The sequence below is a fragment of the Eubalaena glacialis genome, chromosome 6 (assembly GCF_028564815.1).
Source record: "Eubalaena glacialis isolate mEubGla1 chromosome 6, mEubGla1.1.hap2.+ XY, whole genome shotgun sequence".
NCBI lineage: Eukaryota > Metazoa > Chordata > Mammalia > Artiodactyla > Balaenidae > Eubalaena > Eubalaena glacialis.
Window position 1 is genome coordinate 68898609 of NC_083721.1, and position 16980 is coordinate 68915588.

At 38.3% G+C, this 16980-nt stretch overlaps 1 protein-coding gene across 4 annotated transcripts in view; it reads left to right on the forward strand.

Annotated features, from left to right (window-relative positions):
• Positions 1 to 2045: 2045 nt before the first annotated feature.
• CD86 (CD86 molecule) overlaps positions 2046 to 16980 on the forward strand; it is a 61824-nt gene continuing 46889 nt past the window's right edge. For all 4 annotated transcript variants that reach the window (XM_061194246.1, XM_061194249.1, XM_061194247.1 and 1 more), the window contains exon 1: positions 2046 to 2151. In XM_061194246.1, coding sequence (XP_061050229.1) covers positions 2138 to 2151 — 14 coding nt within the window. In that variant the 5' untranslated portion in view covers positions 2046 to 2137. The remainder of the gene's footprint in view (positions 2152 to 16980) is intronic.

The following is a 16980-nucleotide window of genomic DNA, read 5'->3' on the forward strand; positions in this document are numbered from 1 at the left end:
TACATTGTGATATGATTTTTTTGTTGAAAGCTGGACATTTGAATCTAATGTGGTAACTCTGGAGATCAGATTAGCCACCTTTCCCACTGTTTGCTCTTTGTTATTCTTTTTGTTTTTTTAAGTTGTTGTAGGCTGTCTCTGTGCCAAGGATCACACTGAGGTATAAACTTAAGGTCCTTTCAGGTCTTTTTTGAGTCTTTGCCTTTCCCACTTTCTAATTTTCCCCATATATGCAGTTGTTTTTGAATTTCCTAGTCTTTAATGTCTGGCTCCAAAGAGTGGAAAAAGAGAAAAAGGAAGGAAGAGGAAGGGCACCAGTCCTTTAAATCTACTGTTAAGTCACTTCAGCTGGCGGCGGGGGAGGTGCAACAAAAACGGCTTCTCATCTCTTTGTCTGCACTTCTGTACCTGAAGCAGCAGTCGGGGATCAGGACATATATCCCAGATATTTGGAGTACAGGGTCTTGTTTTGCCCACCCTGATACATGCAAGCTGTGTGCAAGGTGCTCCAGGAACTTGTGCACAATTGCCTGCAGCGGAACTGGGAGTGGCAGATGGGTAGCTGCTCCTCTGTGCCAAGAGCTGAAATTGATTGAAATTAACCACAATTTACAGTCCAAGCCTTCCCTTGGAAATTGAAAGCCTTCAATAGACTACAGAGTTCCAAAATAGTTACATCAGACAGATTCTGCCAGTGCAATTGTCTAGGTGGTGAGAGAGATTCCTGGTGCTTCCTGCTCTGCCATCTTCCCAGAATCCTATCACCTGTTATTTTCAAACTTCATTAAAAATAATATAGGAAATCTATTTCTAATAATTTTTCTTAACATTCTGATCTTCTAAACTAATTTACAACAATTTTTTTTAGTGTTATCTCTATATGTTTTACTGGCTTTCAAGCTTACCAAAGTTTTATTTCTTTCTTTAATCATAGCTTTTCCATTCTTAGGCTTTCAATTTTAATTCATTTCTAATTATTTGGGAACACACATATTTAAGTAATTTATTTTGGAAGGTTATCTTAGTGGTGGTATTTTTGTTGTTGTTGTTTTTGTCTGCTTGGTAATATATTTCTACTGACTTCACACTTAACTGGCATCTTATCTGGGAAGAGAATGCTACCTCAAAACACTATGGATATTGTTCTGTGGTTTTCTGACATTTAGGGTTGATTAAGAGGCCAAGCTGGTTTAACTTTCTCTGCAGTCATCCTACTTTAATTTTTTTTCCTCTTTTTTTAGTTTTCTTTGTCTTTGGAATTTAAAATGCTTACAATGATTTCTCTGGATGAAAATCCATTTTCTTAAAAACATTTTTTTGACCATCTGAACCCTTTGAGTTCCTTAATTGTGCCTTTTTTAGTTCATACGTGGAAATTTCTTTTCTTCTGGTAATAGATTCAACTTGATGAATGTTATGTTTCTCTCTCAAGTACATCTTTTAATTTTAGGGTTCTGCTTTTTTTTTTCAGGTCTCTATTTCAGGAATCCTCTCTTTGACCAATCTAACTTTTGGCTATAGTAGGAATGACATAATAAAAGTGGTAGTTTTTGTTTGCCCTCCTTGGTTGTGCAGCTCTCATAGGAGGTCACCCCCTTGCCCTTGAAGTTCAGTGAAATCTTCCATCATCCTTGTGGTGGAAATCACAGGGGGAGGCTACCCACTTCCAATACACATCCATAATAAATCACACTTTTTATTGTCTTACCAAAATCTATAGAACGTTCTTTTATTCCATCTTATAGATGCAGAGTGTTTTTTTTTTCTCTTTTAATTATCTTATTTTCTAGGCTTTTTGAGGGAGTTTCAAGAGGGGGGATTTTTAGTCAGCTTCATCTTAATGCCATGTCTGGAACTCAAGCCACTGAATTATTATTTTTTAAATATATTTAGACCTAGGTCAACAAATTCAAATGCAAGAAAAGGGTTAAATTTCTTCCACAAGTGTTGGCAAAATCTGTAGAAAAAAAGAGGAACAGCCTTTAATAAAGAAAGTTACAAAGTAAACAGTCATTGAGGAGGAAAGCTTTCAGGGGTGTAGGAGGGGTTGTTCCTCCTCCCACTGCCAACTAGCACAGACAGACAGACAAACGAGGTCATTCCCAGACAGTTACCCCAACAGCAGAAACCAGTGAAGATGGGTCTCGGTTGGTGAGTGATCATTCTTATTCTTGAAAGGCAGTTATGAGTTAAGTGACCTCAGTGTCAGGCTGAGGTCGAGGATGGTGCTGTTTTCTGTCCTTCCTGCCCAAGAATGCTAATTATGTATTAAGGATGTATTTATGCAGCAGGAATATCTGGGAGAAAGAGCAATCTATGCTATGGAAGGTTAGCTAGAGTCTTGAAGCCATTTGCACCTTCTTGCTCCATCACTCTAAGATGATCCCATACCTCCAAGGCAGGGGAGCTTTTAAAAAATGTCTACCGAAGATAAACATATCTTCGGTAGACATTTAAAAAATGTCTACCGAAGATATTTGACTACTAATTGAAGATGAGATGGAAATGTCAAAATGTTTATTGGTTGTTGGGGGTTTTTTAAGTGATTTAATTTTGATTTTTGAAATTAGTTTTTCAGATATTTAAATGTTACAGTTATTGATTTCAAGAATCAGGAAATTTTAAAATGTCTGTACAAGTATAACAAATGACAGGGAGTAAATTCAATGGACACCAAGGTCAGTTTGGCCTGGGAGTGGGGAATGAGATAGAGAAACTAGAAAGAGAGAGGCCGAGGAAAAGGAAGAGGAATAAGAGGTGTAAAAAGAAAATGCAGAACCCAGATAATGAGTCACAAAGAGGCCATGGGAGATTCTGAGCAGGGTGAGGTAGCAGAATGAGGTAGAGTAATTCATTTAGCTACCGGGTATTGAACATGCATGATATGCTGTGTAGTTTACTAGTGTGATTTCACTGAATTTTAATCTTCACAGTGACTCTCAGGCAGATGATATCATCATTGTGTTTTATGGATGAGATAACTGTGGCTTAAAGCAGCTAAATAATTAACTCAAGGACACGCTGGTCATAAGGAGTAAAAATCTTTCTTTCCACTTTATCCTGCACCACAAGGTTTCTCCATGTCCTGGCAGGCCCCCATGGCAGTGACTTACTGGAAGAAGTCACATCCACCCTTCTCTTGGATGGTGGCAGCTGGGGTCACTGGTTATTTATTATTGTTCTTTGAAAATCTACGTGGCCCTCATCTATCCAGTGCTTACTGGTTTGGTAGACAGCTTTGCTGCTTTTATTTCAGAAGATTAGAATTTAATTTCCAAGTAAAGACTCCTTTTCCCTCCAGTGAAATTTTGAAACGTTACCCACGTATGAAGTGAGCAATTTCAGAATATATAATTTTTGTGGAACCATAGAAGTGGTACCTTATGCTAACACTGCCTGCAGATGTCTATAGAACCACAGGCCACTGTCTACACTGTTCTTGTTAAGATTCTCTTTGTTTCACAGTGCCTGAAAATTGATCATGAACAGGAAATTTTAAAATATAAATGGCCAATACTGTTTAGTCTTACCTGAAATAAAAGAAATGCAAATTAAAAGTGAAATGTCATTTTTCTTTTATCAACTTGGCAAATATTTTGTTTGAAAAGCAAGCAAGTAAGAATCCTATGTGTTTCTAAGGAGGGAGGAACATTTACACCCTTATTACCTGTTGATGATAATATAATCTTTCTAGACAATAATCTAGTGATACATACCAAAAGCAAAATGTATACGCCTTTTAACCAAGTAGTTCACCTTTTAGGAATTTATTGTAAGGACGCAAGCATATTTTTCTTGCCATTGTTTCTCATAGGGAAAATCTTAGAAACAACTTAAATATCTAAACATAAGTAGTTGGTTAATTATGGAACATCCATGATGAAATACCATGCAATCATTAAAAACTGTATTGTAGAACAATTCTTAATGTATTTTGTATAAGAAAAAAAACAGAATACACTGCTACTACTTTTATACTTGATAGCTCTATACACACAATATTAGAAATACAGATGATTTTTATTTTCTACTTGTGCTTTTGAACTTGGATCACATCTGCAGGCAGAAAAATAAAACTAGATATTTAAGAAAAAGTAACCAATAGCTGGCTTCTCTCAGAAAAGCAGTCAGCTGTCTAGTGGTATGTGATCACTCATAATTTGTGGAGTTCCATTGTTAGGGCTTTGGCCCTTTGTGTTTAACTTTTTTGTCTCTTGACTCCTTCTCAAAATATACTCACTCTACCCATAAATCACTAGATCCTGATAAGCCTGTTTTCATAGAATATTCTATGTGGAAGAGACCAGAGTGTTCATTTCCTTATTTTACAAATGGATCTCATGGCTCTGGAGTGAGCTGCATGGTGAAAGAAGAACAGTGCAGGGGTTAAGTGGCCACAGTTAGGAACCAAAGTGCTGGTGTTTCTGTCCCGGATTCTTTCACTTTCTAGCTGTGTGACCTTGGACAAATTGCTTAACAATTGAAATCCTTAGTGTTTTACTGTATAATGGGGATAATTGTGATAAGATAATTGTGAGATTTTAATGAGATAATCCACGTAAGGTACTTAGAACCTTGCCGCGATAAGTACTCAGTGATTATGATTATTGTTGTTGTTTATTACTATTACTGTTAGGATTAAGAAATAGAAGGGAGGTCATTTGTCCAAGATGATACAGCTACTTGATGTCAATGCTAGGACTAGAATTCAGGAAAGATTTTTCCCAGCAGAAGTGTTCAATCCCCTCTGAGCCTGTCAGGACAACCCTAGGCTGGGCTCCCAGGGGAGCTGACAATGAAACAGGCAGAGCCCAAGGACAAGACCAGCCACTTCCAGGAAATGACTTTGATCACAGTGGGAAGCCAAATGCTGGAAAGGAGGATGAGGGTAGGGAAGCCGAGAGCCAAGTTAGATGCAAGGATGAAGCCAGGAGCAAAGAGCTAGTACAGGGGAGAAAAGATGGCTCAGAGACCCTCCTGAGGCTTTTTAGACCACCAGCTGTGGGCTTCTTGGGAAGTCAACATAATTTAAACACCCAAGGTCTTGGTAATTAAGTAGACAAATGGGGTGCATGGGGGAATTGCAGGTATAGTTGTGAGAAGATGCCTGACAAGTAGCACTCATAGAGGATGAGGTGGACACTGGGAGGGGTCAGAACAAGGACACTCTCTCCCCCCTGCCCTGAGCATCCACTGTGATTATCCTAAAGTCACAGCCTACATTTGAAGAACCATAAACAAGCAAAAATACGATAAAATTTGCTTTAAAAATTCCTCGGGCAGCAGAGTGCAGAACTGAGTTAACAAGGAAATCATTTAGGAAACTATTAGACTCATAGGACTATAGGAAACTAATTCAAGGAGAGGTGTTGAGGACATGAAACCAGGGCAGTTATGGTAGGGTGAGAGAGGAGAGGATGCATTTAGGAGATATTTACACACTAGAATTGATAGGATTTGGTTTTTGACAGATATGGAGCTTGGAAGGAGAGATCTAAGTATATAGTGGCATCCTTCACAAAATGGGGGATATAGGAAGTGGATTGGGTTTGGGCCAGGGGAAAGAGGACAGAAGTTGAATTCATTTTTTAACATGCTGAATTTGAGATCTTTTGGAGCAGCTAGATGGTGATGTCCAAGTAGACAACTGGCTATACAGGTGTAAAGCTCAAAAAAGAGGTATGGGTTGCAGAAAACATTAAGAGTCTTCAGCATAAGTATAGGTGATAGTTGAAATTCTCGTTGTGGGTGAGATCACTAGGGAGAGGGGATGGTGAATTGAGAAAAAGCCAAGGATGGAAGCTGGAAAATTTTGACATTTAAGGAGGTAGATGAGGATAAAGAGTCCACAGTAGACACCAAGGAGGGACTAGAGAGAATGGAACAGAGCAGGAGAAAAGTGATGTCATAGGAACCAGGGGAGGAGAGAGATGCAAGAAGGACAGCTGTACACCTGAAACTAACATAATATTATAAATCAACTGTACTTCAGTTTAAAAAAAGAGGAGGACATGTCCATGGAAAGACAAAGCATATTTACCAAATTTCTACACTGAGCACATGAGATACAGAAAAAGTGACTCTAGGGACTAAGGGTTAAGGGTTGGTTGTGTCCCCTCAAAATTTATATGTTTTAAGACTCTTGGTACAGAGTCTTAAATTGCTTTTCAGAAAGGTTATAGCCATTCACAATCCCACAATCAGTAGTATATGAAAGTACCATTCTTCTTAATGGTATCTCAGGATGTGACTGTATGTAGAGATACGGTCTTTACAGAGATAATCAAGCTAAAATGAGGTCATTAGGATGGGCCCTAATCCAAGATGACTAATATGCTTAAAAGTAAGAGGAAATTTGGACACAGAATCATGCATAGAGGGAAGACCATGTGAAGAGACTTGGAAAAGATGGCCATCTACAAGCCAAGAAGAGAGGCCCAGAACAGATCCTTCCCTTAAAACCCTCAGAAGGAGGGTTGTTTAAACCACAAAGTTTGTGGTACTTTGTTATCACAGCCCTAACAAACTAATACATTTGGTGGGTGTACATAATCCTTTGGTGAGAGTGCAAATAGCCAGAGAAAGAAACTGTGAATAAGTATCTCAGAGAGGTTGGTGAGGAACCAAAAAAGGATTAGGTCACCTAAGCTAAGAGGTGAAAAATATTTCACAAAGTAGAGGGTAGTCACGGTGTCAAATTCTGCAGAAAGGTGAAGTAGGAGAATGACTGAAAACGTCACTCCAGAGGTCCGTGGTGACCTTTGCGGAGCACTCCCAGCTGAGTAGAGGGGGTAGATCTTAGAGAGCTGAGAACAGAGACAGCAGATAGATCACTCCCACAAAACATTAGGTGATGAAAGGGGACCTCTTCACTGAACCAAACTCACCTCTGCTGTCCATAAAGAGCCACACGGAGACACCCTAGAGTCAATCGGCCAGACCTGGAGTCTCCTCTGCTTTCTGCAGCTGTCATTTTACATGTTGGATTTTCGGTACTGACATAGATTCCATTCTCTTTTGTTAAGCCATAAGAAATGTGTTTTTCAAAGCTTCTCAGAGATGAACCCTATGATGAATCTGATGTTGTAAGGGGGATGTTGTAAGACTGTGGTGAATCTAATGATGTAAAGGGAAAAACAAGCCTGAGTGGAATTTGGGGGATCATTATAACTTAGGTTAATAAGCAGGAAAAAACATAGCAGAATTGGAATAGGGAAGTATTAAAGCATTGTCTTAGAAAGCTTTGAAGTCAAAGTGAGTCTAAAATTTGCCTTCTGTAGCCTCAGGATATTATTGGCCAAGCAATGCAAACGTCACACTTCTATATTATTGGGGATCAAATTGATCAGGTGTGACTCTACTAAAAGATCTAATAAAATTTTTTTAAATGAACATTTAGCAAAATAAATGAATTAGTCAATAGCAGCCAGGAAATAACCACGGGGTAAAACCTGAAATAAATAAGTATCCAAAAGATAAACCTAGATCATCATCTCCATCTTACAACTATTTTCAACCAAGTAAACAATAAATCTTTATCAAGAACCTGATAGTTTTAAGGCAGTATGGAGGATACAGAAGAAAAAGCCGACATACAATTTTTATAATCTAATTGGGAATGGAAAACAACAATTATGAAGTGACAAAAGCAATCCAATGCCGTTAATAATTAAGTGATTTTAAAATATACAAATAACAAAAAAATGTTCATTTTCAGTAGACACTGAAGAAACACCAATGAGATGTTTTCATTTATCAGATTAAACAGTAAACAAGTAATCCAATTACAAAATGGGCAAAAGACATAAAAACATTTCCGCAAAGAGGATATACAGATGATATGTAAGCACATGAAAAGATGTTCAACATCATTATCCATTATGGGAATGAAAATTAAAACCATAGTGAGCTATTATCGTACACTTATCAGAATGGCTAACGTAAAAAATAATGGTAACACCAAATGCTGGCAGGATGCAGAGAAACTGGATCACTCATACGTTGCTGCTGAGACTGTAAAATGGTACAGCCACTCTGGAAAACTGTTTGGCAGTTTCTTACAAAACTAAACATACATTTACCATATAACCCAGCAATTGCATTCTTGGGCATTTATCCCAGAGAAATGAAAACCTATGCTCACACAAAAAACAGTAGTACATGAATATTCATACCAGCTTTATTCTTAATAGTCAAAAACTAAGGGGAAAAATGTCCTTCCTTGGGTGAATGATTAAACAAACTGTGGTACACATATACCATGAAATACTACTCAGCAATAAAAGGAAAGAACTACTGATACACACAGAAACTTGAATGAATCTCCAGGGAATAATGCTAAGTGAAAATGCCAATCCCAAAATGCTACTGTGTGATTCCATTTATATGACATTCTTGAGACAACAAAATCACGGAGATGAGAACAAGTTGGTGGTTGCCATAGTTAGGGGTGGTGGGGAAAGGAAGAGGTATGTGTGGCTACAAAGGGATAGCACCAGGGAGCCTTGTGGTGATGGAACAGTTCTGTATCCTGATAATGGCAGTTGTTACATGAATCTACACGTGTGATAAAACTGCATAGAACTACACACACACACACACACACACACACGCACAGAGGAGTGCACATAAAACATAAAACTGGTGAAATCTGAATAAACTCTGTGGATTAAACCAATGTCAGTTTCCTGATTTTGACATTGTACTAGTGTTATACAAGACATTACCATTGGGGGAAATTGGTTGAAGGGTATATAGGGCCTCCCTGTACACTTTTTTTCAGCTTCCTTTGAATCTTTAATTATTTCAAAATAAACAGTTTAAAATGTAATTTTAAAAGACAAAATTTTCATCTTCATTAAATATTAAGGAAATGCCAGTGCAAACACCAATGAGATATATTCATTTATCAAATTAATAATTTATGTTTCATTAGGGGATGGGGGTATTAATGCCAGAGTATACAGGAAGAATGGTACTTTCATATACTACTGATTGTGGGATTGTGAATGGCTATAACTTTTCTGGAAGACAATTTAAGACGCTGTATCAAGAGCCTTAAAAATGCAGATACAAGCAAACTTGGCCACTGCCTATTTCTCTATGTTCTAAGTAATTTTTTCAGTTCATTCAGCACCTTTGTTCCAGGCACTATGCCACACATTTGAAATATACCAAAGACAAGCAAATATGATTTCTGTCCTGAAAGAGCTCAGCTTAGTGGTAAATATATTAAATGTGGTGATATTTTTATGACTGAAGTGTGTGAGGTTCCCCAGGAGCACAAAGGTGTCTGTTTTCCGTTTGTCTGTAGGTAGTATTGTGTCTTAGATAAGTGCCAGCGTTTTGAGTCAGTCGGGCTGGTGTCAAATGATAAGTAGTTAATAAGTAATTTTGTACTTATTAGCGATGTCACCTTGGGGAAGCTATCCAGCTCCCTGAACTTCAGTGCTTTCATCTGTAAAATGAGGCTACTGGTACTTACCAATGCTATGAGGGCTATAAGAATTTATAATGGAAGTAAAGTCTTGTGAAAATGAAATAATTTAGGCTTCACATTCTTTTCTTTAAAATCTATTATTTCCTATCTTTTAAATGAAGTCTTAAATTTCTTTGGCTCTGCCTTTTCTGACTCAGTTCTAGCAAATGGATTTTTACCTATAACTCAAAAGTTGCTATAATAGACCTCCTAATTATAGATAAGAGAAGGCCAGGCTCAATGCAAGTGAATAAGGTGAACCCCAAACAAAAAAGCCACCTAAAATATATTTATATGAGGTAGGATGCCAAAAACATTAAAATGAAACCCTGTCCTGTGATTGGTAATCAAGTGAGTGTCTTCATGAAGTTGTCCTTGAAACCCCCTTTTTAGCCCTTTGGACCTCAAATATTTTATTTCTGCTTGCGTGCTTTTAATTTATAAAGACGTTTTTGCTCATTAGTCATCATGGGTAACATATTCAAATTTACACTTCTAATTCTAGAAGATATATAAACTATCATTTTTCTTTACCATAAAAATATGCTTATTTATCTTGTTCTAATAATTTCACCTTTAGGGATCTATATAATTAGATAATGAGGGATGTTAACAGATTTGTGCCCAAAAATGTTTATTACACCATTATTTAATATAATGAAAAATAAGAATCAACCTAAATTTTTCATAGTAGGTGAATGGTTAAGTAAACTAAAAGTGAAGCTGATGATGACTTCTTGATGACAGAAGAAAACATAAGGCTATGGAATTATAAAGAAAATAATGCAGAGAAACAAGATAGCAAGCAAATACATCAAAATAGTCATAGTGATTACCTCTAGATTGGTGGGATTGCAGAAATAGGGATTTCATTGCTCTGCTAAGGAGGATGAAATCAAGGTAAAAAGTCATCTAGTAGAGGGGTACAGACTCTAAGTCAGGAGTGGCAAACATAGAACACCTTTGAGACCCTCAGATAACAGAAGTGAGTGACGGAACAAGACAGGTGAGAGCTGGGAGACAGAAGCTAAGGGGGTTGAAAGTGTGGACCTAGCAAGACACTTCCCTAAGGAAGCCAGATCCTAAGGCAGAGGCCACTTATCTTCTTCTCTTCTGACTGAGTTGGGAAGTTCCCAAGATCTTCCCCTGGGGGTTGGAAGGAAGTGGATTGGGAGCGAGGGGAGAACTTGATTGAGAGCTCAGTGGAGAAGGTGGAAATTCGAGGAACATGGAGAATTTAGACAGTAGGGAGTAGAAAAGTTAATGTGCCCATTCAGTGGCTCACCCAAGACTTTATTTCCAAGAGAATTCCCTGGCTTTGTTAAGTGTTCATGGTTGCCAGAAAATAAAAGTTAAAAAAAGGAAAACAGGCTCAAACCCAGGCTCTTTAATGCCTCCAGCTGAATTTTCACACATACAGGCAGAATGATCCCTTTAAACACTACTTAGTTATTGATATCAGGGGCTCATTCAGTTCTGGGGGGCCTTAGGAAAAACATCTGCTTAAAGGAACTTTGGGCAGGTTACTTAATTCTCTAAGCCTCAGTTTCTTCATCTGTTCAAAGGTTTAATAGTTTCAGTTTTTCAGAGGGTAAGGATTAAGTGAACTAATGGAGGAATATGAAATGCGTGGCTCAAAGTAGGAAGGAACAGTGATGGCTGTGATGGGCAGGAACAGGGCTAGGAACTTACATAGGTGTTGTCCCTGGATCCTTACGATGACCGTGTGAGCTTGGTATTATTTTCCCCATTGAAAAAAAATGAGGAAATTGAGGTTTAGAGAGGTTTAGTAAGTTACTCAACATCACAAAATTAGTAAGGGGCAGAGTAGAGACATGTACTCAAAAAAGTGCCAAACCACACCAAAAAAGTACGCTGACATCTGACTTTCTAATGATAGTTACATAGTATTATGTTAGAAATTAAAACAGATTCAATTCTATATACCACTAAAACCTTGAGGTTGCCAGCTGTGTGTCCCTGAGCAAGTGGCCTAACTTCTCTGAAACTTAGTTCCTCACTTGTAAAACTTTGTATGTTTGTTGTGCAGATTAAATGAAGTAACAGATTTAAAGTACTTAGCAGAGCACCTAGCTTATAAGCAATCAGCTAACAGATATTAACTTTAATAACATTTACTGGACCTGTTCCTTTGCTAAGCACCAGGAACGCAAAGGGGAATGAAACATGTCCCTTGCCCTTGTGGAACTCAGGACAGGAGAGCCATATGAGCAGTGAGATTGTAGCACAATGAGGAAACAGCTATAATGGAAGAATAAGTAATATGATTTGGGAGCAAGGAAGATATAGATATTGTGAAAAGAGGAGAGGAAGGACGGCCAAAAAAAAAAGGTTTCAGCTGTGAACTGTGGAATGATCTGGATCTTAAAGGAAGAGGAGCATTTTGCCGACAGAGAAGGCAGGAAAGGCATTCCAGACAGAAGGAACAGTTTGTGCAAAGGCAAAGAAGGCAAAAGAGTCTTGAAAGGATTTGAGAGGGTCAGGGAATAGTGAACAGTTCAAGTGTGACTAGAGGGTAAGTTATATGAGTTGACTGATAAAAGCAGAAGAGAAAACTTGGATTCAGGCTGTCAAGGGCCTCATGTGTCTTGCTAAGTAAGTGTGACTTCTGCCCATGAGGAACAGGGAGTAAGTCTTTAAAGCAAGGAAGTTTCATAATCAGATTGTTTTTGATGAAAGATAATGGTAGGGTAAAGGATAGTGAGCGGGAACCAGCCTGGAGGCTGCTGCAATAGTCCGGACAAATGGTGACAAAGATCCTAACATTGACCGCCATTGAATTGGAAGTGGGTGGGGAGGAAGGGGAAGTGAGGGGGTCACTTAAACACGTGTGAAATCCAAGGTATGAAAATGGCTTGGTCCCTTCTTACCACAGTCATCCCAAAGGACCAAAACAAAAACACAGAAAACCTCTTTTAAAAATAATCTCTTTTGTTTGTATGCAAATAGGCCATGCACAGTGAAAATGCAACTCAAGTGTGACGACAGATACAATATTCTGTCTTCAATCCATGAAACATGAAGATGGAACTGGTTTACAAATGCTGTCCTTCTTAAAAATTCCAACTCCTCACATTAAAGCTGTAGCTAACCAGAGCAAGGCTTATTTGAAATTGTTTTCAGTCTTAAACCAGATATGTGGAAATCTATTTAAGGCACTTTTCAAAGGAAGCTTTACTGACATTGCTGCAGAGTAGGAAGAGCAACAACTTGTTTCACTGGAAAATTTCTTTCATATAGCAACACCTCTGCGTGGTGGTGGACCTTTAGAATTTTCCAGATAAAGGTGTGTGAAGGGAACTGCAAAAATTACACTTCTATGGTTCTGCACCACCAACTTGAAAATTGCAAATTCAAGTTGACAAATACGTATTTTAAGGGTTCACAGAAGTCTTATGTGCATTGCTTTTGGTTACAAAGATGACACAGGGAAGTGAGCCTTTGGGTATGAAGTACCCCCTCCCTCAACCCTGCTGTGAAATGGAAGCTTTAAAAAATCCAGTGGTTTTTTTTTTTTTTTTTTAAACAAGCTTAGTCATATTAGTTGTGTTCTGTATGCCCCAGTCTATTTTATTTTACTTTGTAGTGCACATTTTATTTATACTCCTATATAAATATTTTGCATAAAAAGGTGCTTTCTCAGGTCTTTGTGCTTCCCTAAATTTGAAATATACTGCCATTTGTTAAAATGTGGCAGTTTTGTTATGTATTATATTCCCTCCTCTGCACACACAGGAAAAAATACATGGACTTAACTCTTCTAGCATCCTTTACGTTTAGAATATTACCTCATTTTATTTCTTCTAACCGAGGTTATAAAGGAAATGGCAAATGTCAAACGCTTTGTGAAAGAAATGACAGTTTCTCAGAATGCGTAAGTGCATACTCTGAAGCAAGGGGCCCCTTTAAATTCAGAGGTCACAATCTTCTGAACTGAGGTTTAATGTTCCCAGGTAATGCTAAAGAGTGAAAGGATGTAAGTTTGGAATCAGATATTCACTGTTAGATTCTGAAAAGTTCCATCACCAATGTTGGCAGTTTATTGTATCAATTTTTAAACTTGCCACTGTATATGTTTCCCTCCTCTTGGAAAGATTTTATGTGGTTTTGTTATTTGTTAACTAATAGGCCATCTTTTGAGTAAACTATCAGAGAAAGTCCTGGGATTGTAAAATTGTATCGTAAAACTCACTGAATAGCTAGAGCATAGAACTATTAAATTAGTTAAGGATCACTGAGTCTACCCCTCCCTCAAGTGAGCTCTCTCAATTGTTCCACCCATGACTAATGGTCATGCAGACACTGTGACCATTTAAAATATGAAATATCTCTCAGAGAGCCTATCCTTGAGATGAAGGGCCTGGGGAAATTTTTCTTAACTGTGGCCTACGTGATCTAGTTAGAATCTGCCTCATGCTTTTAAGATGGTATTTGATCATCAGGACATCATATGTAACTGAAGTTGTTTATGTTGAAAATCAGTTGATGGCAAGTACCTTGACATTATTAGATTGCGTAGGTCTCCTGCACTCACCTGCAGGATCTGGGAGGACAGGGACCCTCTGCTTTTGCTCACCTTGGATCCCAGGACCAGCCCAGGGCCTGTACTTAATCAAGGCTGGTTAAGCATTTGTTGATGAATGAAGGCAAATTAAAAAGTAGAAATTCCAAATGGTGCAATTACATCTGTGGATTTTTAAGAATTATTGAAAAATGGGAAATGTTAACTGAGATACAAAGATCAGTGGGAACACAGGTGAAGCATAAAATGTGTGTATTTGGATGTCACTAGAGTTTATAGTTACTACCAGTTCCCATGTATGCTCTGGCACCAGCCTTGATGCTCTGCCCAGCCCTTCCAGGAGGTGTCTGTACACACAGCAGGCTGGCAAGGCAGGAGGGATGCTCTGGATGTGATCTTGCTGGTATAATCCTGGTCTCTGTGCACTGAGTTGTGAATTCCTTGGTTTCCTTAAGCTGCCGTTCTTCTCTGGCTTAACCTTGTTTCTGACCTGTGGTCCAGTTCCCCGCTGGTCCCTAGGGCCTGTCCCTCAGTGAAGGGCCTTTTTCCATGGGGACAAACAAGGAAGCATCTCCATTCACCACACTGTACATATCACACTTCCCAGAAACTCCTGATTCTGGGTGTGTCGTAGCACACCACCACCCCATTCTGCCCTGTCTCCACCAGACCACTGATGCCTCTCAGACCCTGAGTGTGGGATGGCTGGCTCCTCACATGCTGGGGTTGTCGCCCCCAGCTCCATCTTCTTCCCTTTCCTCACTCACCCAGACCACTAAAGTAAGAGCTCATCTAAAGGCCACCGCCATCTCCGGTACAACAGTACTTCTTTTTCTAAAATGCATGTACCCTGACGCTTACCCTTTCGACAGTTTTTTTCCTTAACCTACTTTTCAATACATGCTAATATAATCTTCAATCCAAATAGACGTATTTTGCTGCTGAATATTAAGCCACCGTGTGATTTTGAGAGAAGAATGATTTGTATTCACTTGATAGAATCTTGCAAAACAACTGTTGGTGCCTCTTGCCTTTCTGACTTCTTAGAGGACATCTAGGCAAAAGTGTATCACTGGGTCCTAGTTTCGGTGTTCAGAAGCTGACCAAATACAAGTTAAGAAACAATACACATGGCCTCTTTCTTAGCATGCATGAATGATAGGTGTGAATTTGCATCATGAGAAAGTGAATAGAAGGAGGGGCAGCTAGGGAGACCAAACAAGCCAGCCTAGGACAGGAGGGGAGCCCGTGCTAGAGGCTGTAAGGGTGAGGGTCTCTCCTACCTTGTCGACCCACTTGCAGGATATAAATACTGAGGCTGCAGAATTTGGGCTCAGAGAAAAAGACTGATGCTTAACTATATAAAATCCATTTTAAGTGTAGGTCAAGATTGTATCTCCCCCTCAAAGAAAAAAGAAACATTTTATTTCTAAGAATGTTCCTCCAGAAACATGGAACTGAAAGCTATTTTTTTTTTAATTGATCTGGCCCTTAGAAAACAACGGGGGCTTTTTCTTTAATTTACCTAAGGAATTGACATAAAAATCTATGGCTCTGCACCAGAAAGATGCAGAAAATGTCAAAATAGAGGGCAGAACCACAAAACTGGAGATTTTTCACTGCAACATTTTATGCATGGCATCTGATAAGTGTGCAACATGGAGAAGTGAACCTCTGGACTGTGAAATTCATGCTAATTTCTTACCCACTAGTCTAGAAGCCCTCTAAAATGTCACATCGTTCATTTGGTTGCTTTACCAGGAATCATTGCATGTGGTGAGTGTGCATGTGTGTGTTTAATTAATAGATTTTATTTTTAAAACAGTTTTAGATTTACAGAAAAATTAAGCAGATAATACAGAGAATTCCCGTATACCCCCTACACTGTACAGTTTCCCCTATTATTATCATCTTGCATTACTGTGGTATATTTGTTACAATTAATGAACCAATATTGATACATTATTATTAACTAAAGTCCATACTTTGTTTCCCTCTTTGTGTTCTATGGCTTTTGACAAATTTATAATAACCTGTATCTACCATTACAGTGTCATACAGAGTAGTTTCCCTGCCCTAAAAATCCCCTGTGCTCCACCTATTCATCCTTCCTCAAGTACCCTGGCAACCACTGATCTTACTGTCTCCATGGTTTATGTCTTTTTTAGAATGTCATCTAGTTGGAATCATACAGTAGGTATGCTTTTCAAACTGGCTTCTTTCATCAAGCAATATGCATTTAAAGTTCTGCCATGTCTTTTTGTGGCTTGATAGCTCATTTTTTAATCACTGAATAATATCCCATTGTGCGGACGTATCACAGTTTGTTTATCCATTCACTTATTAAAGGGCATCTTAGTTGCTTCTAGTTTTGGCAATTATGAGTAAAGCTGCTGTAAATATTCATGTGTAGGTTTTTGTGTGGACATAAGTTTTCAATTCATTTGGGTAAATACCTAGGAGAATGACTGCTGGGTCATATGGTAGGCTTATGTTAAGTTTTATAAGAAACTGTCAGATTGTGTTCCAAAGCGCCTATATAATTTTGCATTCCTACCAGCAATGAATGAGAGTTCCTTTTGCCCCACATTCTTATCAGCACTTGGTACTGTCAGTTTTGTGAATTGTAACCATTCTAACAGGTATGTAGTTAGTAGCTCGTTGTTGTTTTAATCAGCAATTCCCTAATGATATATGAAACTGAGCATCTTTTCATATGCTTTATTTGCCATCAGTATATCTTTGGTGACTTTGTATAATCGGATCTTTTGCCGTTTTTAAATTGAGTTGTTTCTTTTCTTATCTTTGAGATTTAATAGTTCTTTGTACATTTTAGATACCAGTCCTTTATCAGATTTGTGTTTTACAAATATTTCTCCCAGTCTGTGGCTTGTCTTTTCATTCTCTTAGTGGTTAGTGTGTTTATGCTTTAAGGAGGAAGGTTCTAAAAATACAATTT